Source organism: Xyrauchen texanus, chromosome 7 (assembly GCF_025860055.1).
Source record: "Xyrauchen texanus isolate HMW12.3.18 chromosome 7, RBS_HiC_50CHRs, whole genome shotgun sequence".
Taxonomy (NCBI): Eukaryota; Metazoa; Chordata; class Actinopteri; order Cypriniformes; family Catostomidae; genus Xyrauchen; species Xyrauchen texanus.
Genome location: NC_068282.1, coordinates 46505291 through 46528045, shown reverse-complemented (window position 1 = coordinate 46528045; position 22755 = coordinate 46505291). Strand labels below are relative to the sequence as shown.

The 22755-nt window shown below is 37.0% G+C and overlaps 2 protein-coding genes across 7 annotated transcripts in view; both read left to right on the top strand.

Moving 5' to 3' along the window:
* The first annotated feature begins 1959 nt into the window (after window positions 1-1959).
* stradb (STE20 related adaptor beta) lies at window positions 1960-18378 on the top strand. Of its 4 annotated transcripts, none has more exons than XM_052131123.1 (13): window positions 1960-2155; window positions 3200-3264; window positions 6326-6387; window positions 7124-7207; window positions 11123-11219; window positions 11344-11465; window positions 11576-11684; window positions 11780-11903; window positions 12159-12330; window positions 12918-13022; window positions 13120-13367; window positions 13460-13502; window positions 15319-18378. In XM_052131123.1, the coding sequence occupies exons 3-13, from the start codon at window positions 6376-6378 to the stop codon at window positions 15478-15480; spliced, it is 1278 nt and encodes a 425-aa protein (XP_051987083.1). In that variant the 5' UTR covers window positions 1960-2155; window positions 3200-3264; window positions 6326-6375; the 3' UTR covers window positions 15481-18378. The 4 variants fall into 4 exon arrangements, with proteins under 4 accessions (XP_051987083.1, XP_051987084.1, XP_051987085.1 ...); XM_052131124.1 differs by having other exon boundaries at window positions 6323-6387; XM_052131125.1 differs by lacking the exon at window positions 13460-13502 and having other exon boundaries at window positions 15319-15429.
* Window positions 18379-19993: 1615 nt separating this feature from the next.
* Window positions 19994-22755, top strand: part of nbeal1 (neurobeachin-like 1) — a 95692-nt gene continuing 92930 nt past the window's right edge. For all 3 annotated transcript variants that reach the window (XM_052130257.1, XM_052130256.1, XM_052130259.1), the window contains exons 1-2: window positions 19994-20241; window positions 20694-21033. In XM_052130257.1, the coding sequence (XP_051986217.1) occupies window positions 20983-21033 (51 nt within the window). In that variant the 5' untranslated portion in view covers window positions 19994-20241; window positions 20694-20982. The remainder of the gene's footprint in view (window positions 20242-20693; window positions 21034-22755) is intronic.

Genomic DNA, 22755 nt, shown 5'->3' with positions numbered 1-22755 from the left:
TATCTTCTAGTAAAATATTTTATATTAGGGCAAAAATCATGTTCCTGATAATAATTTTTGTATTGTTTTCCTGTAAAAATATCTAAAAATCCTTAAAACAAGATCTATTTGATTGATCTTGTTTTAGAAACAACACTGCATAAGATATTTAGGTTTTTCAGAGAATGTATTTTTAACATGTGTATATTGTCTTACTGTACTGACAGAGTTTTTATAGTCAAAACAAGTGAAAAAAATCTACCAGTGCTGAAGAAGTAATCCAAAGTATTTAGAATATGTTACTGACCTTGAGTAATCTAAAGAAATACGTTACAAATTACATTAACACATGTATTCTGTAACCTGTAGTGGAATACATTTCAAAAGTAACCCTCCCAACCCTGTATATATGAATGTGTAGATGATAAGTGATATTAAAGTAGTTAAAAATATATTTGTTGACATTTTTCACATTTATTTTGTTAAAAGGATAGGGATAGTTCAAGGGATAGTTCACATCTCAAAACAATAATTAAAACAAGTGATGCTATGCTCTTGTTTTTGGATTGTGATACCAGTTCAAATGCAATTGACACTAAAATTCCAGCCTTGTTTGGAAAATATCATATACATAAAGAAAAATGTATGTAAAATATTCCAAACATTAGACTATTTTCCATTGACTAGACTATTTTATGATTCATTAGCTTCCCTAAAGAATTATACCAAAGCTAATAAGACATCTCTTTTTTGAAAAAACATATTTTTTAAGGAAGATGGCGTTTGTATTTATGTTGGAATATGTTAGATGAATAAGATCTTGTAAACATGATCGTTTAATTGTTCTTGCTATATGGCTATGTATTCCCCTGTTAAATATAATAATACAAAATTATAAAAATGTATTTTTGTCTTTGTGTCATTTTGGACTTCAGATTTCATTGTAGAAATATATTATTCACAATCAGCCATGATTACACAATCAATGAGTGAAAGAGTCCAATAACAGGATGGTTACTGAGATTAAGCGAGTAGTATTCGGCTGGCCATGTGATTCTAACATGGCAGTCCCCATGTGTGGACCCTCTCCATGTAGAATAAAACAGCTTTTATAAGGTTACTGATATAACTGGAGTCTTCATTTTAATGTGAGTGCTCATGATTTCCTACATATATTACAAAGTAACAATTAATGTCTAAGAAGTTAAACTTTTTTAATGAGGAAAAAATTATTGAGTGCACCTTTAATAAATGCCTGAAAAATAAGGCGAAATGCCCGAAGATCTAACTATTTGAGTGGCCGATCAAAGCGTAGTAAGCATGTTAGATTTATGAGTGGCATAGTCCCCAGCCTATCAGAGACAAGCCATCACTTGAGGGGGCGTGACTAATCATGTTTCGTGTAGTCAAGTGTAGTCACCAACCAGTCGACTTCAGGGTCTTTGCATGTATTTTGATACCTGATGTAAACGCTGTTGTCTTATGAATGAAAAAGCAAGGTTGTATATTGAACATTTGTTTGCTTGTAAAGTTTGAACATATCGCATATCTCCAATAGTTTATTTCCAGCCTAGCAATTAACGACTGACTGGAAACAGACACAAAAAGGCTGAAGTTATTCTACATGGCCAATCAGAGCGTCGTAAACCCCTTCGACGTTTGAGTGGCGTGAGCCACAGCCTATCAGAGACGACCTGTCACTTGAGTGGGAGCGGCAAATCATGCTTTGTGGCGTCAACGAGCGTCTATTTCAGGAGCGGGAATAATTTAATAATTTCGTCAGACTGTCGTCTCCTTTCCAGCCTAGAATGAAGAATTTAGTCGTATTCAAATTGAACTATCCTTAAATGAGGGAGAAGCAGGTTCAAACGATGGATGTCGGACTTTTATTATGTAAACATTTCTAGTAAGCCATCCTAGGCAGGAGAGACTTTTATCATGTAAATACATCCTATACGTCATTCATGACGTGTGATCAGCTGGTACTGTGAAGAAAAGCTTTGGCAAGTCAACTTAAAATGTTATTAAATGTGAGAGGCGCTGCTTGATTTGTATCATGTAAAGAAACTGTGACATGACCAACGTGACTGTAAATGTCCGGAACTGACGCTCACCGTCAATACCGATAGTACGAAATCCATTGACAGATGAACACCCATCCACATGCATAACAATGGTAAGTTATTGCTATTTCTTCTTTAGAGATTTACATCAAGCATAAATGTTGGGCACGAATAATATTAATATATGATCCAGGTATTTAGCTTGTGCAAATAATGTAAATCGTGCAAGCGAATGTCAAATTCTGTTTTACAAGCAGTCCTCAAATGCTTAAATGCAACGTTAAATACATACATATGGAACAGTGTGGATTTAAAAATAAATGCGAGTGTATAGCTGCTTATTATAGCCTTTTTAGAGCTCAGTGGCTCTTTGTAGCAGATCTTCTTTTTCGTTACCCTATTAACCTACATTAAATCTCTGTCAAGGACTAGAAAGGGCACGTGTTTCCAGATACACTCATAATTGCATGATTAATGTTAAACATATCAACCAAGTTTGGCATGCATATTTTTCTGTATGCCTTCTTCATTATGCATTAATATGCAATTGTTTTATTTACAAATGAAATAGGCCTCATCTTGAACAAGGTTAGTATTTAATCATATTTAATATTTCTCATATTAATGTTATTCCTGAGGTCTGATCTACCAAGGGTGACCTTATTCTGATCTGTCTAAAGTAATGATTAAATAGAAACACAATATGAGCAATAGTCCCCAATGTCACCTACAGGGATAATCAGAGTTGATGTGCCAGGACAGAAGCGACATCCTATCAACTGAGATAGCTGTAATGATGATGATGTCTCGGGTGTAGAGGAGATCAGACTCATCCATACGCGTTCAAGCGATGCCAGACACTGATTCCGATTGCTTTGTTTGTGGGCTCGGAGACTGGTTCTTGTAGAGTGGAAAAGAGCCAGAATACAGATGCATTTGAAATCGGCAGATGTTATTTAAAAATCGAAGTATTTAGAAATGATCAGTTCTATAAGCTTGGATATCTGTTTAGTTAAAATGGGAGTTTTGTTTAGGTAATGAGTGTAATATTATGGAAGACTCGAATCCTGTTTTATATCGAATAAAAAAATGACAGAATGAGGTTTGTATTTCATTTCATATGTGCATTAAAGCATCTCTACTTTAATGGTTTGCAGGACTCTGAACGAAAAGTGCAAACAGAGAGGAAGTAATTTATGTAGTGAAATCAGAGCAGAGCCAGGTAAGCAAAAAATAGACTCCATTCTGCTTTTCAGACAAATTTTTGTTGCAGTGAGAAATGCAGCATGTGGGAAAAACTGGAAGCAGTGTCAGAAATGATATTTTACATTAAGGGGCAAAATTTGCCCCTTGGATTTGATTTTCAGGGGCATTTTTCTTTTACCTTTAAAGGAATATTCTGGGTTCAATACAAGTTAAGCTCAATCGACAGCATTTGTGGCATAATGTTGATTACCACAAAGAATTATTTAGACTCGTCCCTCTTTTCCTTTAAAAAAAAGCAAAGATCTGGGTTACAGTGAGGCACTTACAATGGAAGTGAATGGGGCCAATCCATACATATAAAAAAACTCACTGTTTCAAAAGTATAGCCACAAGATATAAACAATATGTGTTACTGTTAACATGATTTAAGTGTGTTAAAATCGCTTACTAACCTTTTCTGTGTAAAGGTATAGCCAATTTTACAACTTTGTTGCCATGACGACGTAACGCTGCAAAAACGACTATGGATTTAAACAACTTTACAGCTCAAATAATGCACAAGTTTTAACAAAATAATTAATAAGTGCTTATAAGCTTCACATTTCTGTATTCTGTATCCAAAATTTGGCTTCATTCACTTCTAGCCTCACTGTAACCTCGATTTAATTTCTTTTTCTAAAGAAAAGGAGGGATGAGTCGGAGTCATTTTTGTGGTATTCAGCAGTATGCCACAAATGCTGTTGATTGAGCTTAACTTGTATTGAACCCGGAATATTCCTTTTAAGAGAGACATTTTCTTTTTTTCATTTAAATTTAATAAATTTATTAATGCAAATTCTTAAGATTTAGAACGTATTATCTCTTATCCCTAAAATGAAATCAACATCAACTCACATTTCATGCAATAGTATGTATGACTAGGACTATAATGGAAAATTACGAACTACACTGGCAAGAAAATGTGTGTGAACCCTTTGGAATTAGCTAGCTTTCTGCATTTATTGGTCATAAAATGTGATCTCGTCTTCATTGAAGTCACAAGTATAGACAACACAATGTGCATAAGCTAACAACACAAACAATTATAGTCTTTCATGTCTTTATTGAACACATCCCATTAAACATTCACAATGCTGTGGAAAATAGTATGTGTTCAATTTAATTGAACACCTTCAATTTAATAACTGGTTGTAGAAGGTTCGTTGTCAGGGCAATGAAGGAGTCTGGAGGCAGCGAAATGTCAACGTGAGTATTTTTATTACTCTTCAGTGTTGTTCATAAAACATAAACAAAAAGGCACTCAGTGGCAGTAGTCACACACAGATGAGTAAAGGCTTCTATCGAGCACACACAGGTACAGTCTCTCTCTCTCTCTCTCTCTCTCTCTCTCTCTCTCGCTCTCTCTGTCACTCTGATGCCTCGTGCACCTTTTTATGTCTCCCTCCGCCATCACTACAACAAGAAACAGGTGTTCGAGATAATGACAACCCAGATGACGAGCCTTTCCACTCTCTCTCCTTTGGGCAGACACATGACCACGCCCCCCATCACCACACTGGTTGAACCTGCTTTGGCAGCAATAACCTCAACCAAGCTTTTCCGATGCTTCAGAAGGAATTTTGGACCATTCTTACTTACAGAACTGCTTCAGCTCAGCCATATTCTTAGGATGTCTGGTGCGAACGGCTCTCTTGAGGTCGTTCCACAGCATCTCTATTGGGTTAAGTTCTGGACTCTGACTGGGCCTCTCCAAAAGGTGGATTTTCTTTCTTTGAAGCCATTCTAAGCCATCTTAATGTCTTTATCCTGCTGCATCAACCAACTTCTACTGAGCTTCAGCTGGTGCACAGCCATCCTGACATTATCCTGTAGGATATCTTGATAAACTTGGGAGTTCATTTTTCCTTCGATGATGGCAAGCGGTCCAGACACCGAAGCATCAAAGCAGCCCCAAATCATGATGCTCCCTCCACCATACCTCACCATTGGGATGATGCTTTCATGTTGGTATGCGGTGCCCTTTTTACGTCATACGTAGTGCTGCGTATTCTTCCCAAACAATTCAACCTTAGTTTCATCAGTCCACAAATCATTGTAGTGTTGTGGAGTGTCAAGGTGGTCTTTGGCAAACTTCAGGCATGCAGCAATGTTTTGTTGAAAAGCAGCGGCTTCCTTTGTATTGTCCTGCCATGGACTCCAAGCCTGTTTAATGTTTTCTGTATAGTAGACTCATGAACGGAGATGTTAACCATTTCCAATGATTCCTTCAAGTCTATAGCTGTCACTCTAGGGTTCTTCTTTACCTCATTGAGCATTCTGTGTTGTGCCCTTTGAGTCATCTTGGCTGGACGGCCACTTCTAGGGAGAGTAGCCACAGTACTAAACCGTCTCCATTTATAGATATTTTGTGGAACTGTGAACAGATGAATATTTAAGCTTTTCAAGATAACTTTGTAATCCTTTCCAGCTTTATGCAACGCAACAATTCTTAATCGTAGGTCTTCTGAGATCTCTTTTTTGCGAGGCATGGTCCACGTTAGCAAATACTTCTTGTAAATTGCAAACTCAAAATGTTTGAGAGCTTTTTATAAGTCAAAGTAGCTCTAACCCACACCTCCAATCTCGTTTAATTATTTGGATTTCAGGTTTGCTAACTCCTGACTCTAATTAGCTTTTGTTGATGTCATTAGCCTAGGGGTTCACATACTTTTTCCAACATACCCTGTGAATTTTTGAACGATGTATTCAATATGTACAAGAACAATACAATAATTTGCGTGTTATCAGTTAAAACAGATTGTATTTCTTCATTGTTGTAACTTGAATGCAGGTCACATCATACATAAATGCATGTCATTTTTCTGGCCACTGTATATCAGATGTTATAAATAAATAAATAAAACAACACAAGAATTTAGTACAAGTGCCCACATTTTGAATTTCGCTGCCATTTTTGCCTCGAGTCCCCCCTAATTTCTGACCCGTGTAGAAAGCCACTGGTATTACTGCACTGTTTGCATACAGTAGTACACTGTTTGTTTTTTGGTGATGCACTGATTGTTATTCACTGTCAGTAGAATCGAATAAATGAACTCCAGTGAAGCATCACTACAGCCAAAAGGACCACATGTCGTTTCTGGTGAGAGTCTAATCTTTCTATATGCATCTAGTTTTGCTGCTTTTAAAAAAAAATGCAAATTGCTTCGATGAATTCTGTATGCAAAGCTTTCTGTGTTCATTTCAGGTGTATCAGCTGTTTATCAGAAATGTTTTTGCATTAGGAATTTAGATTCTGGAGCGCATTTAGCGTTCAGTATAGAAGTAGCATGTGTTTTAGGGATGCTTGAAGTGTTCATTGAGCAATACTCATGGCCTGATTCTTCTCTAGTCGCTAGATATGCACACATTTAATTATAAACGCCCTCATTAATATCCTCCGAAGTCACTAAATCCCCCTTTTCACTCATCCTGTCCTGCTCTGAAGGAATCTGAGAGGCTTGTGTTTATGTCTCACTCGATTCCTTATTATTGGAATGTTCTGAGCTCAATACAATGTAAAGGGGCATATCAGAGTTTTTTTTAATTTACTTAGTTCCCCCTTGAGGTCAACTTATAATGCAAGTTTTTCTGCACCTAAAGCAGTCTAAATTTAGTTTTCCATGACCATTTTCAACCCACTCTTTGAAATAAACAGTCAGTTTTTTGTTGCAGCACCTTTTAGAAATGCCCCCTTTCCATCCATCGGTCTGTCTTCCATTTGCAGTGTCCTGCTTTGTCCTTATTTTGTCCTTTGTCCTTGCCTAAATCATGCACGTTCTTTCATATTTCTTTCATGGGGGCATGTCTTACCTCTCCTCCCCTCTTTCCCTTCTCAGGACTGCACCTGTATCTCCACCCACTCACAAGTCCAGTCAATCAGGATAGAGGAGCAGTATGAAGACATCAGCCAACAGTTCTCGGTCAGTATAGTCTCATAACAGACTATATGGCTTCAGTTATTTGGAAACATCAGGTGTTGACATTTGTCCGGTGTTTAAACTGACAGTTCAGTTACTGTATCGTGAGTTGTTGGCTGGGTTGGGCAAATATCAGAAAGTAGGAATTAGTCTTCCTTTTAATATAGGAGGTGGAATTTGAGTTGAATTGGCCACACACCACAGGATGTTGAATTTGAATTAGAATTGGAATGACAGGAAGATTCAGAGAAATTCTGCTTACATAACAGATACTTACAGTTACATAACAAAGGAATTTTTTAGTCAGACATGAGAAAAATAATAAATGAGTGACTTTATTATTGTGACTAATTATGGCTATTTATTTCCTGATATGTAGAATATATGTTTGTAAAATATTGAAACATAACTACAAATTGTCCTTGTTTGTGGAGCGCAATATTTTGGATAAATTATAGTAATCAGTCTACATAAAATGAAATTTAATTTAACAGTTAATTGAATGAATTATATTTAATTTCATTATAATTAATACTATTTAATACATTTATTATGTTTAAAAATATTACATAATTTTTATTAACTTTTACTTTTACAATATACACTCACCTAAAGGATTATTAGGAACACCATACTAATACTGTGTTTGACCCCCTTTCGCCTTCAGAACTGCCTTAAATCTACGTGGCATTGATTCAACAAGGTGCTGAAAGCATTCTTTAGAAATGTTGGCCCATATTGATAGGATAGCATCTTGCAGTTGATGGAGATTTGTGGGTTGCACATCCAGGGCACGAAGCTCCCGGTCCACCACATCCCAAAGATGCTCTACTGGGTTGAGATCTGGTGACTGTGGGGGCCATTTTAGTACAGTGAACTCATTGTCATGTTCAAGAAACCAATTTGAAATGATTCGAGCTTTGTGATATGGTGCATTATCCTGCTGGAAGTAGCCATCAGAGGATGGGTACATGGTGGCCATAAAGGGATGGACATGGTCAGAAACAATGCTCAGGTAGGCCGTGGCATTTAAACGATGCCCAATTGGCACTAAGGGGCCTAAAGTGTGCCAAGAAAACATCCCCACACCATTACACCACCACCACCAGCCTGCACAGTGGTAACAAGGCATGATGGATCCATGTTCTCATTCTGTTTACGCCAAAGTCTGACTCTACCATCTGAATGTCTCAACAGATATAGAGACTCATCAGACCAGGCAACATTTTTCCAGTCTTCAACTGTCCAATTTTGGTGAGCTCTTGCAAATTGTAGCCTCTTTTTCCTATTTTTTTCCTGTTGTAGCCCATCTGCCTCAAGGTTGTGCGTGTTGTGGCTTCACAAATGCTTTGCTGCATACCTCGGTTGTAACGAGTGGTTATTTCAGTCAAAGTTGCTCTTCTATCAGCTTGAATCAGTCGGCCCATTCTCCTCTGACCTCTAGCATCAACAAGGCATTTTCGCCCACAGGACTGCCGCATACTGGATGTTTTTCCCTTTTCACACCATTCTTTGTAAACCCTAGAAATGGTTGTGCGTGAAAATCCCAGTAACTGAGCAGATTGTGAAATACTCAGACCGGCCCGTCTGGCACCAACAACCATGCCATGCTCAAAATGGCTTAAATCACCTTTCTTTCCCATTCTGACATTCAGTTTGGAGTTCAGGAGATTGTCTTGACCAGGACCACACCCCTAAATGCATTGAAGCAACTGCCATGTGATTGGTTGATTAGATAATTGCATTAATGACAAATTGAACAGGTGTTCCTAATAATCCTTTAGGTGACTGTATTATGTAAATTCAATGGAAATTTCCATGTGATTTCAGTTATTGATTATTAATATCATCTTATGAGTCTAGAAATACCCCACATGTTGTGTATGATAACATGTTTATAGGAAAAAAATGGAAAACATATTCATACTGGGGAAAAATGTATTATCAAAACATATTACCGATAAAAAAACGATATATATCGGTTTTACAGATTTGATAATTGCTTTTTGGAAATGTTGGTTATCTGCAAAAATATATGCCGATATTTAACCGATTTTAAAAACTATCGGTGGATTAATTGGTTATCGGCCTTTTACCACCACCAGTTATCGGTATCTGCAAAATCCTCTATCGGTTGACCTCTATCAAAAACTGCATTTATACTGTTATATGGATTTCTTTGAATTCCATTCAGTTGTAATTCTACTTAAATTCAAATTTGAATTATAATTCTGCATCCTGTTCACTACCTCAATTCAAGTCCATGAATTGAACTGGAATTTGAAAGGCAATTTGAATTGCCTGGATGCCAGTAATCGTTCCTATTTGACTGCAGTATCCAACTGAATCAGGCAGTAGATTACTTGAGCTGCACTATCTGCTCGCCTATTAGTAGTTAGCACATTGTTTCACTCATTTGCCTTAGTAAACTTTTGTCAACTTTATCTCAACTTTATTGAATTGCCTATGGTTGCTGTCACCCAGGTCACCTCAGGTCACCAAGTGTCACTGAAATGAATGACTTCTGGTTGCTTTGTCGCTTCAAATCATTGTCAGTGTGAAAGCCCCTTTAGGATATTTTTCTTCAGAGAAATCAGTTCCTGTCTTACTTGTTGGGACATGTCACAGATTGACAGAACTTGTCAAGAGTAGGTCCATTGTGTTGGTCATCACAAAGAAGTTTCTCTATTCCATCTGTTTGATAGAAAGTTTGCTTGTTCCATTGTTAACCGTCTTTGGTTATAGGACACGTTTGCAGTCTACCTGTTGATATTTATAGATATTTGAGACATGTAGAGACAATAGTGCATGTTCACTTTTTTCAAATGCTACAATGTGCCATGTTAACTAACAATAGGTAGTTAAACATAAATTACGATTTATGTTTAAATATTCCAAAATATTAAATGCCATGGATCAATATTTACTGAGAAATCCATTATTTTGAAGAGGGGTGTCAAATTGACAATTTTCGCCTATGATTCTGTAGCGAAACTACAGGTCAAAAAGCTAAACTTAGAAAGGTGTCAGCATCATTATTTTATTTTGGCACAAATATAGGTAGGTTTATTACTAAAATAATTTGACTTCAGGACGCCTCATTGCATTAAATAAACTCCAGAAGTATTAACCCTTGTGAGACCTTCGGGACATTTTTGTCTTTTTCATTTTTGTTTTTTTCGATCATTTTGGCTGTGTTGATGCCAATGGCATTTAGCCAAAGGTGTGTATTTTTTTGTGGAATTTTGACATTTCAACCTCAGTTCCTATAATACACTGTGTACACAAAATAGTCACACTCAGGACCTTTGAAACCCATTAAAATGGCAATATTTGATCGCAGTGCCATTAAAGCATAAAATCATGAATTCTATGATATTATGCTTTCATTTTAGGAGCCCTGGCATCAAAATGTAAATTTGTTATATTTTCCACCGGATGGCACTATTTTTCTCATGATTAGCCTATGGAGCAAATACATACTTTTTCCCTATTTTCTGTTTGCTGTATTATAGAGCACTGCAGGCCAGTTGAATGAATGATGCAGCTAAAATTGTTTGGGTGTGTTGGTATGGATATCAGAGTGTGTTTTGTATGTGTGCATTGAGAAATGTGTGTGTGTGTGTGTGAAAAAACAACAGTGGCATTATGTAAATAAACTGGCGGTTAAAATCCTGAAAATGTATGAGTAATGGGTCACATGGAATGAAGCTAGTTTTTCTTGCCCAACAAAACAAAATTATTTAGTACAAATAATGTTGAAATTACAAATATGACTTTATTTATTCACATAAGACGATAATGTCAAAGTCTTGAGTCCAAAAATACACTATGATAAAGAATAAGCGCACATGTGGCTCTTCAAAAGCTTGTTCATATGCGGATGTATGTTTGTGTGCCTTCATGTGTGTGTGACAGAGCAGTGATGTCTCTCCTTGTTCTGTGTTGACGGATGAAGATGACATCACAAATCTCTCCACTGACCCCGCGCACTATCAGCTGCTCTCACAACTGGGTAGGGAACATCGCCTAGCTTTCCCCCCAAAAAATTGATTCTAAAAGTCTCATGTTCATGCGGTAAAATGTCACTTTATCTGAGAAGTGTTAACACATGTTCATGTGTGTAAATGTGTGTGTAGGGCAGAGTTTCAATAACCTCAGTCAAGTGAGCATGGTGCGCCACACACCCTCTGGTCGTCTGGTAGCAGTGAAAAACACTAACCTGGACGAGTGTACAGAAGATGAGCTGCTGCAGCTAATGGTACAAACAGCCATACATACACATACACATACTTTCTAGGCTTGTAGGTTTCTCTCATTCAGACATGAACTTTTCGTATAGCTGTTGTGTTGTGTGTTATTTTTTTCCAGAATGAGGTTTTGTTGTCCAGGCTGTTTCGTCACCCAAACCTGCTGACTTCCAGACTTGTGTTCAGTTCCTGCTGTCAGCTGTGGGTGCTCTCTCCTCTCATGAGTTACGGTTAGTGTTTAGTGTCATCTCTCTCTTCTTATATTCTCTCTCTCTCCTCATTTCTCTGTCATTATATTTATCTCTCTGTATATGTCTCTTTACAGGTTCTGCAGACTCTCTTCTGAGGTTGTATTTTCCTGATGGCATGAGTGAGTCTTTGATCGCATATCTGTTGTACGGAGTGCTGAGAGCCCTTGAGTACCTGCATCACATGGGTTACGTGCACAGGTGAACACCTGACAACTCCATTACACTGATACACCACTGCAAAGAAACCTCTTCTCGTCTCGTGTTGTCTCATTTCATTTCGGCTCTTGTTTTCTACCCTCTTCTCGTCTCATGCTGTCTCTCGTCTTCTCTTGACTTCTCTTCTCTCCTATTCTCATCATATCTTGTCTCATCTTGTCTCTTGTCTATTCTTTATGTCTTGTCCTCGCTTCTCTCATTTTGTCCGTGTCTCTTGTCGTTTGTCATGTGCTGCAGGGGTGTAAAGGCGAGTCATGTGTTGTTGTCAGCAGAGGGTCGTGTGTGTTTGTCTGGTCTTCAGAGTGTGTATAGTTTGATGAAGGATGGGAAGAGGATGAGAGCTGTGTTTGACATGCCTCAGCACAGTCCGTCACTGCTGCCATGGCTGAGCCCTGAGCTACTGCGACAGGTGACACACATACAGACACAACACTCCCAACACCTAGTCTGATTTAGACAGAAGGAGACAAAAACACGCTGGATTGTGAGATACTTTGTTTAAGAATTATTTGCATTGTAGGCTCACTTCATGAAAAAGGCAATACGTTGCTATGAAGATAGCAGATGGAGTCAGCATACTGAAGATGCTCTGTGATAGATGTCATTTTTGATTGGATTATTACTTTATCTTAAGCTGGATTTGATCGGCAAAGTTTATAAGCCTTATTTTTAAATGTCAAATAATTTCTATATATTTGAATTTAGAAAGAAATTGCATACTTCACAATAACCTTTAAATATGTCTGTTATGGTTCCAAAATATATGTATTTTCAAATGTGTGAACAGTTAATGAGTTACAATATAGATTTAGATGAAAACAATTGTGTTATTAATGTTTTATAAGCTTAAATTCCACTGGGTCAAAATGTTCCCTCTTATGCAAAAGGTGTATGCAGATTCTGAATGCAATAGAAGTGTTAACACCAGGTGTAAACTGGCTATTTGAGTGTCATGACAGATCATGATATATTTTATCTCTCTCACTGTCCATGAAGGATCTTCATGGATATGGCGTGAAATCAGACATCTACAGTCTGGGAATCGTGGCGTGTGAGCTGGTCAGTAGCAGAGTGCCATTCCAGGACATGCCACCTACCCTGGTACAACAATTCATCATACTTGGGATCCAATGCATTTGCAAGGCTATAACCAAGAGTACCAAACTCTGAATCACTGTTGTTTTGTTTTCTGCTGCAGATGCTCCTTCAGAAGTTAAGGGGATCTCACTCTTGTCTCCTTGACCTCTCTCCATATCCGCTCGGTGACCTGGGGGCGCTGAAAGTATCTCGCTCTGGCGTGGACTCGGGAATCGGCGAGAGTGTGGCGACCGGAAGTCTGACTCGTACCGCCACCGCAGAGAGACCCCAGAGCCCCGCCCCCAAAAACCACTCAGCTACACTGCACAACCTGGTCCAACTGTGCCTGCAGCAGGAGCCTGAGCGCAGGTAGAGACCAAGAGACCCTTCCCAAACCTGAGAAACTTTTCTTTGAATTTGATCATGACTCTATTCTGTGTGTGTGTATTGTGTATTTTAAGGCCTTCTGCGACAGCTCTCCTCACCCACCCCTTCTTCAGACAGGTAGATTCCATATTTCATCACTTTCCGCAGTTCATGCGCTGAGACAGTGTGCTTTAAAGTCCCCATGAATTAAAAATTGACCATACTTACTTTGTTTGCCTAAATTGATCGTGTTGTGGTGAACAATTCATCCATGCAAGTCAATCCACACAAAAATACATTTTTGGCTTCGTAATCTTTAATCAAAATCTGAAAATTCCCCGCCCCTCTGCATTGGAGGACCTTGCCTGATGACGTAGGTTTGACGGTTTAGGTGTCTCCTTAACATCCGTAACCACGCCCCTCCAACTGACAGTAGACAGGCTGCCTGTGTGTTTGCGAGCATTGACAGCGTGTGAAAGGAGAGATGGCGAGGAGGTGCATTTTTGGTTGTGACGCTCACGGAACACTTTTTACCATTCGAACCCTCCGCGTAACGGCTCAAACATGTAAGGTCTGATTCCCCCCGTGACGAAATGATCCTCCGTGTGTTCCTGTTCTTCTTCATCTTCCTCCTCCTGCTGCAGGAAGGGGACTGCTGGTGGTGTTTCAGGCAGCGAGTAATCCTCAACAACCGATTGTAAACTTGCGTTAAGATCTGCCTCCATTTCTGAATGAAACCCCTACTTTTTTAGATCCAATCAGGTGCTAGTTGGAAAAAAAGCCACACCCACTATTTTGCCTCATTTAGTATTCCGTTTCTCTCGAAAATACGTCACAACACTGGAGAAAAGTCGTTTGCAACTTCCGGTTCACGGGGACTTTAAGTGTTGTCATGACATGATATGAGAATAAATATCAGTCAGGTCGACTAATCTGCAGATATTTTGCCAATCCATAATGCTGATTACCACAAAAAAATATTGTACCCTCGCCCTTTGTTTAAAAAACGCAATAACAGTAAGACACTTTCTATGGAGGTGAATGGGCCTTAAAAGATTGCATGCAGGTAGAAAATCTGTTTTTGCTTTATACATTAATAACATTTCCCCAATATTTATACCTTTTATCAAGCATAATCAGTGTAAGATCATGCCTGTAAATGCACTCGTTGACCGAAGTTCTTTGTGTCAGTTCAAAAATATTTTTGAATACATTATTGGTAAATATTGTGTGAAAGAAATTTACATTTAATTTTATCGGTATAAATATGAATATAGCATTGAATATATATATAAAGATATAGATTATTAGTATTTCTGAGCCACTAACTGTACTAAACAGAATTGCAAATTATTGTTTTTAAACAAGTTTCACTCACTACCCCCTAGAGCAGACATGGGCAACATACGGCCCGCGGGCCGGATCAGGCCCTCCACATGGTTTAATGTTGCCCGCGGCTCATTTTATCATAAAAGTGTTTTTTTTTTCATTCGATATGTCAGTTAACTTGCATTGAGACCTAACATGTCTCCACAAGCGTTTAACATGTTCAGAGTTGACAGACACCCCCAGATTGAGATTTATACTTGCGGAAATTGGAAATATTCTGCCTAATGTTATACTTATTTTGTGAAATCTGGCAACCATGCACGTGAGTGCGCTATTTCTATCTGGCTTTCCCATTTGAACAAATTTGCCGATCTGTAGTACAATACAGGAAAAGTGTTATATGGCTACTCTGTGTCCATTCTTGAGGCTGCTTTGATGTTTGGTGCTAATTTGCAGGTAAACCTTAATCAATAGTTTTATATTTTCCACAAAAATGTTACTTAATTTGCCATTCTTCATGGTATTATTGTTCATGCAACAACCATTTAACAACCCACCCATACTGGTTGAATGCTAATGTCATATGTTTTAATTGTTTGTGTGTGTGTGTCTGTGTGTCATGCAGGTGAAGAAACATACAAGGGACTCATTCCTTAATTTAATGTATCCGGCTGTGCCAATGTCCTGCCCTCCTGACACGCCTCCATCCGAAACACCAACGCAGACCTGTAACACGCCATCTCCCACCCATACTGAGCCAGAGGATGGGATGTGGGACTTCTCTTAAACCCCACTGTCTTTCTGTTTCTATCCCTCCATATCATATTTTCATTTTACTTATGTCATTCTCTTTACCCTTCTTTTTTTAAATCAAAAAACAGTTACCTTCATATCCTTCTACATTTGGATAACTCTGTTTAATACAAGACAATCCAACAGTTATCTCAAACCTATTTACTGTGCTGTATTTACTCTCTGTTTGCTGTATGAGATTCTACCAATCGCTAAAAACCTTTTAATTGGTTATACTCTGGGATTGCCTTTTCTTGTATTAATGTATTGTTGGAGATCTTTCGATCATGGTGAATTTGTCCATGTTATGATCGGAGCTTCCTCTTTAATGTTCAACTGGTGCGTTCACGTCCTGTCGGAATTACTGTAATTACAACTTGGAAATGCTTCCTGTTCACATCCTTGTACTCTCATATGATCAATGCATCGATGCATATGTTTCAATGGAAACACTCCTAATGCCAAAAAAAAAAAAGGAAATATTTACAAAGAAATTTAGGTTCAATACAAGTTAAGCTTCATCGACAGCATTTGTGTCGTAATGTTGATTTTCCAAAAATATTTTTACTTGTGCTTATTATATTTTTGCGTAGTATTATTTTATTTTTACTTCATACTTGTGCGTCATTTATTTAAATAAAAGAACCAATCGCTGTTACTGTGAGACACTTACAATGGAAGTGAATTGGGCCAGTGCATCAATGCTCAAATACAAATGCTTTCGAAAGTATTGCTACAAGACATAAACATTATGCATGTTAACATGATTTTAGTGTGATTTAAAATCTCTGTGCAACATGTTTTTGTTGTTTTTGCAGTATTAAAATCATGTTAAAACGTTTGTTGTTTATGTCTTGTGTGTATACATTTGAATGTTGATGTATTGGCCGCATTTACTTCCATTGTAAGTGCCTCACAGTAATAGTTCCTTTTTTATTTTATTGCCTTTTCTCCCCAATGTGGCATGCCTAATCCCAACTGCTTAATAGATCCTCGTGGTGGTGCGGTTACTCGCCTCAATCCGGGTGGTGGAAGACAAGTCAATCCGTGCATCTTATCACGTGGCTTGTTGCTCATGCTACTCTCCGCGATCCACACACACCCTACCACGTGCCCCATTGAGAGCGATAATCACTATACGCGACCACGAGGAGGTTACCCCATGTGACTCTACCATCCCTAGCAACCGGGCCAATATGGTTGCTTGGGAGACCTGGCGGGAGTCACTCAGCACACCCTGGATTCAAACTCGTGACTTCAGGGGTGGAACTCAGCATCAATGCTCTCTGTGTTACCCAGGCCCCCAGTAATTGTTACTTTTGTTTAAATAATCGTACGAGATAAATTTGTTTTGTGGAAATCAACATTATGCCACATGCTGTCGTTTGAAATTGTGTTGAATCCGGAGCGTGTAATCACTGCATTATTTCTTTAATTCAACTTTATATGGTCTTGCAAAATGTTTAAGAAAAAAGATTGTGCACTGGCTTTAAAAAAATGACATATCAAATATAAAAAATTATAATTAACTTTCACTGTTGAGGTCGCTGCCATTTTTGTTTATTTTTAAACAACGTGTTTCCTGTTTTAGGAGTTTCCAACATGTAATTATAAGTTAGACAAAGATGTGAAAGTTTTTTTTACAAGTCAGAAACTCCAGTAATTCTGGCATGAATTGAATGCACCAAACGTCCACAGCAGCCAATCGCATCAAAGAGATAGCAGCAAATCACTGGATTTGATCACGCCAACGAGTGAGGTCATCAAACTGAGCCAAGAATGCCGGGGATTTGGAGTTCACGTTTTAATGTGTATCAGCGACAGTTATTAAATCAATGGTTCTAGTTCAGTACAAGCTCTGTTGATCGCTCCCGTGACGCCGTTTATTACCACAGAAAATCATTTTTAACTGTTCCTCAATATTTAAAAGCAAACACATTGTGTTTAATGTTATGCACAATTCATACTTAACTTTCACTATCGCCAGTTTTACTCAATCCTCCCACGTAAATTCACTGAGCTGATTCAACTAGTCTTGTGAGCTTTACTTAATCCATTTGCGTTGGGACTACATTAGTATTTTTTCTTTGGTAGGTAAACTGAAACTGGGTAGAGGATTTCTAGTTTGAGATTAAATTGTGTTGGGTTTACTTGATTCAGTTAGGTTACCTCTACTTGATTTTTTTAAATTGATATAACATGGTAACATTTCAAATATGTGGAACCACTGTTTATGAGTGAATCAGCTAAAAAGTTTTTTAAATGGGGTTTTCCGCATGAACACAAGTTCATCTGCTTAGAAAATTTGTCCCATCACTTAAAGGACAATTTAGACATAATAACCCTCATTATTTTATGGAAGCGCTTTAACAAAAGTACAAGCTGCCCATTTCAGCTACTACACTTGCCTCATTGACTTCCATTGTAAGTGTGTGACTGACTGGACACATGATTTTCATTTTTACAAGCTTAGGGATGATTTGAATTTATTTTCTGTGGTAATCAACAGTGTATCCGAGATGCTTTTGCATTGAACACGGAGCATTTCTTTCAATATGCCACTCTTCCAATCTTTGCTAGTGAATTTTAAAAGGGTGTTTATGTGAATGTGTTTACTCTGTATTCAACTGGCATTCTTAAAGTCCTCTTGCTCTCTTTTTAGAAACTGTACATGTTTTAATCCTGTGAAGAAAACCATACTCGTCAACACTGCCTCAACGTAATGGTCTGGAATGGGATTTGAATGAGTCCAGATTAAACTGAAGGACTGAGCAGCTTTAACTGTGACCAATATTATTATTATTAAAATACCTAAGTCCTTTTACGTTTTATATGTTAGCTGTATGAAACATTTAGATCAATGATAAATATATTCCTACTTCATTTCTTAACACTTTGGTGTCCTGTGATTCTTTTAAAACACCATATAATGCACTGGGCCATTTTTCTGTACAATTTCAAGACTGAAACTTTAAACTTAAATGTGCAGAGTTCCTTAATGTTTACCAACCAGTGAGTGCTGGCAGTTTGTGTTTATCCTACTTATTATAGCTATAGCTATAGCCAACACTTATTATATAATGGTCATTAATGGGCCAATTAGGCTATTCAGTTGTTGAATCTATAATTTTCTATTTAGAATAATGATTGTTTCTGAGATGTCATTTGATTTAAAGTGTTAAAGGATATTAATACCTGCGGTCTTCGACCAGCATGAGGCAGTCTTATAGTGTCCAAATTGTGCTTTCAATGTTTTGTATATCTTGAGCATCTTGCTTTTTTTTTTTTTTTTAATATGGAGTGCAAAATAAATAAATAAATTTTATGTTGGAATGGCATGGAATTGCAACACTGAAGGAATTGAGAGAGCTACAAGTCGTAACTTGGCTACTACCATAAGGGTACAAGTAAAACGTTTTTTCAGAATATTTAATGAGCATCTTTTTTGTTTATACTTTATTCTTCAGCGAAGAAATACTGTAGAAATTGTATAATTTAATTCGTTCCGCACTAATGAAATGTATGAATCCCACTGATGTCCTATCTTATGAATATTAATTACACAAAGTGTTGTTTATCCAGTGAGCCTTTTTTTTTTTTTTTTTTTTAATCCAGTGAGCCTAACTGATTGGCTGACGGCAGACATTAGTAAGTGGGCGCTAGACATGAATATTAATTATACACGAATACAGTTGAAAAACGATGGCAACGTCCCAAAAAGTAAATGATATATATATATATATATATATATATATATATATATATATATATATATATATATATATATATATATATTTTTTACTTCATTTTGTATGCACATTGAATGATATTAACCTTTAATTTGCTATATTTATATTATACTCGGTAAAGAAACCAACATTTTCATTTATTTTTTTACAGAATTGCAGAATTACTTAACTCTAGAATTCTAGGGACTCAGTGAGAACTTTTAACAAATTTGAATTGTATGACCCCTAAAAATTCTTTAATTAGCATTTTGTTCTTTTTTAACACTTTAAGCGCTTACAATAGCCACCGAATCTTTTTTAAATATAGACTATTATGGCATTTAGATTTATGATTTAAAAATAGTTTCCCCAAAATAATTATATTTATACTTATATATTTTAAACTGAAATGGATCGTCTTGTAATAAAATATATTTTATTTTGTAAAAACTGTATGAACAATTGAAAAACAAATTATATATTGACTTTACTTAGGAGTAAAAAAAAAGTTAAATATTAAAATATTAAATTATAAATATGAAATTATAATATTCAATGTATGTACTTGGGGGAGCTCCAAGTGTGTCGTATCAACATTAACGATGTAATTAATATTAATTACGTCAAGATTTCACCACAGTTGGATTGGTTATTTAACTAGTTTCGGTCACGCCCACTGACACGAGCTCCACATAGGCAACGTAAAGAAGTGCGGCCTGTCGTAAAAAAACATCAAGGAAGGGAAAAATAAAACACCGAGCACACACACACGCACGCACACACGGAGTGAGGATATCCCGAGCCGTAATTTTGTAACGAGCGATTGCAATCCAGTCCGATGATATTCGTCGTATGTATGCGGGCTGTCAGGTTGATCTGGTTACGAAATGAGTCAAAAGCTCGCTTTTGACGTGGTTTAAATGTCAGTGGTGCTTCCAGTTCATGCAACATTCCTGGATCATTAACCAGAACAGCAGCTTCAGGTCGGAACGGGACAGAGTTTCGACGGACAGCTTTTGTTAAACCAGGTGAGCTTTAGGCAAATAAACTAATGTGTCAAACAACATTTTTGCATTTAGTCTTAAATATGCTTTCCCCACTTATATTCATTGTTGTATTCAAGTGTTGAAGTTTTAAAAACGTTTCCAATTTCTTTTCACCTAATCTACTAGGTAATGTGTTAAGTAGTTTTCAATAACACCCACAGCTTTATATCATCTAGTTCAACACGTAAATGTTTGGACATATATGGGGGAAAATGCATAGATGTGTTCTGATATTGTCAAGTGATAGATTTAATATATAGTTTATGTAACTTGATATTGATGTCAGGAATTTGACAGTGTTGGCTTTGTGAGTTTGGGATGATGTCACGAGTCGCTGTTTATTCCCCAAAGTCATGCATTAACCGTGACATGTTATTGCATTCATGCAGCATAAAAAACAGGGCTATTTTTATGCTAACTGTATCCGTCAACAGGGCTTGGATTTAAAGGAATCTCAAAAAGCTGGTGGTGGAAGACTAAAGGAAGCACATGAGTCCAAATCATCTGGGATGGATGGAGTTTCACCGTGCATAGAGGGAATGACACGATCTGCCACCCTGGATTAACACGGACTACTATTAACCCATTGCTTGGGTTTGTAACCCACGGATGAATGTGGCAAACTCTTTTGGGCAGGATGTTGACACCATGAAGGATCGGGAATATTAACTATTTTATTATCAGGAATATTTCTGCCTACATGCTCATCGCTTGCAGTGCAGAATGGCATCGACCGAGAGACTGTATGAGATTTGGATGCTGTACTGCAATAAGGTAAACAGCTTTTCATGCACACTGAAGCATGCACTTCCACAGTATTTGTTCACTGAATTTCTAATGCAAATGCACATCAGTAAACTCGACCATATAGAACCCCTGTACATTAGAGAGCATAGCTTGCACAGTGCATGTGACTGGCTGGTTTATTCTCCCGGTACACTGTGTTCTACATCTGGTAGCTCGTCATGAAATAATAAGAACGCATTAGAGTTATTGAGATAAGTGGTCCACCGATAACTATGGTGGTGGAAAAGGCTGATAACCGATTAATCGGTGGATAGTTTTTAAATTGAGCTATGATGGGCACAGACACCGGTTGCAAGAGCTCAAAGTAAATAAAATCCCCGGGACTCTTATTTTGAAATGACTTATTTTGGAGACTTGGCTCCATTACAATACTCTATATTGAAGTATTTGCCAAATTAAACTTTTTATAGCCTATATACAGTGCTGTGAAAAAGTATTTGCCTCTTCCTGATTTCTTTTATTTTTATGTATTTTTCATACAAAATTTTTTACATCTTCAAACGTGATATAACATAAAACTAAGGCAATCTTGAGTAAACACAAAATACAGTTTTCATATATATATATATATTAGGGCTGTCAATCGATTAAAATGTTTAATCAAATTAATTAAATGGTGTCACGATTTAATTAATCGCATATACAAATATTTGCTGAGAAAGCCCCTCGTATAACAATAATTTAATATATAAAGATTATACATATTTATATCAATGTATAATTATACAGTTATCTTTAAATATTTAAAAACAAATTATATTTTGTAATTAAATATTAAATATTACAATTTGTTTTTAAATATTTAAAGATAACTGTATGATTCTATATATATATATATATATATAATACAAAATATTCAGATCATTAAAATGCATTACATTCTTGTGGCAGAAGAGTTCATCATTGATAAGACAATACAAAAAGCGGCTTTAGAATACAATGTATTGTTTACTACCATATTATTGATCATAAGTCAATCATTGGCACACAGTTCACAGCAATCCATTACACAAGTGAATTTGTCAATCAGTTTGAGATTTATTATGAGGGCTTGTTTAAGAGCCCGTCAATTTACACCTTCATCAGACATGCTTGTGTAGCATCTCGGGTGCGTTGCATCATAAACATAAAATGTTTAGGTCACTGTGTCAAGTTAAATATAGTTTAATACTCAATCTTTAAACACAGATTGAGATCCCTTAGTTCGCATTTGCGCTCCTTCAAGTGTTTTGAACGCAAGAATGTAACATATGTTTGTGTTGTTCTTCCTACTGAAGTGTTTTCTTCACTGTATAAACTTTGTGTTGCTCACATAGCTGAAATTTCGCTTACGGATTAAACAGGTGGTACTACAAGCTTGCATTGCTCAGGAATCTTCCTTATTATGGTGCGATTAATTGCGTTAATTTTTGTCAAATTAATCACTCTGAATTAACGCGTCCAACAGCCCTAAAAAAAAATAAATAAAAAAAATAAAAAGTATTTTATTGAAGCAAAATACTTATCCAACACTTATATCACCCATATGAAAAATGAACTGCCCCCTTAAATTTAATAGCTGGTTGTGCCACCTTTAGCAGCAACAACTGCAACCAAACGCTTCTGATAACTGGAGATCAGACTTTCACAATGCTGTGGTGGATATTTGGCCCACTCTTCTTTGCAGAACTGCTTTAGTTCAGCCAATTT

Bases quoted from the DNA above. Each gene is read 5' to 3' on its own strand.
- stradb (XM_052131123.1), top strand. The intron at 11,466-11,575 runs GTACAAACAGCC...ATTTTTTTCCAG, and splicing joins ATGAGCTGCTGCAGCTAATG to AATGAGGTTTTGTTGTCCAG. The intron at 11,904-12,158 runs GTGAACACCTGA...CATGTGCTGCAG, and splicing joins CACATGGGTTACGTGCACAG to GGGTGTAAAGGCGAGTCATG.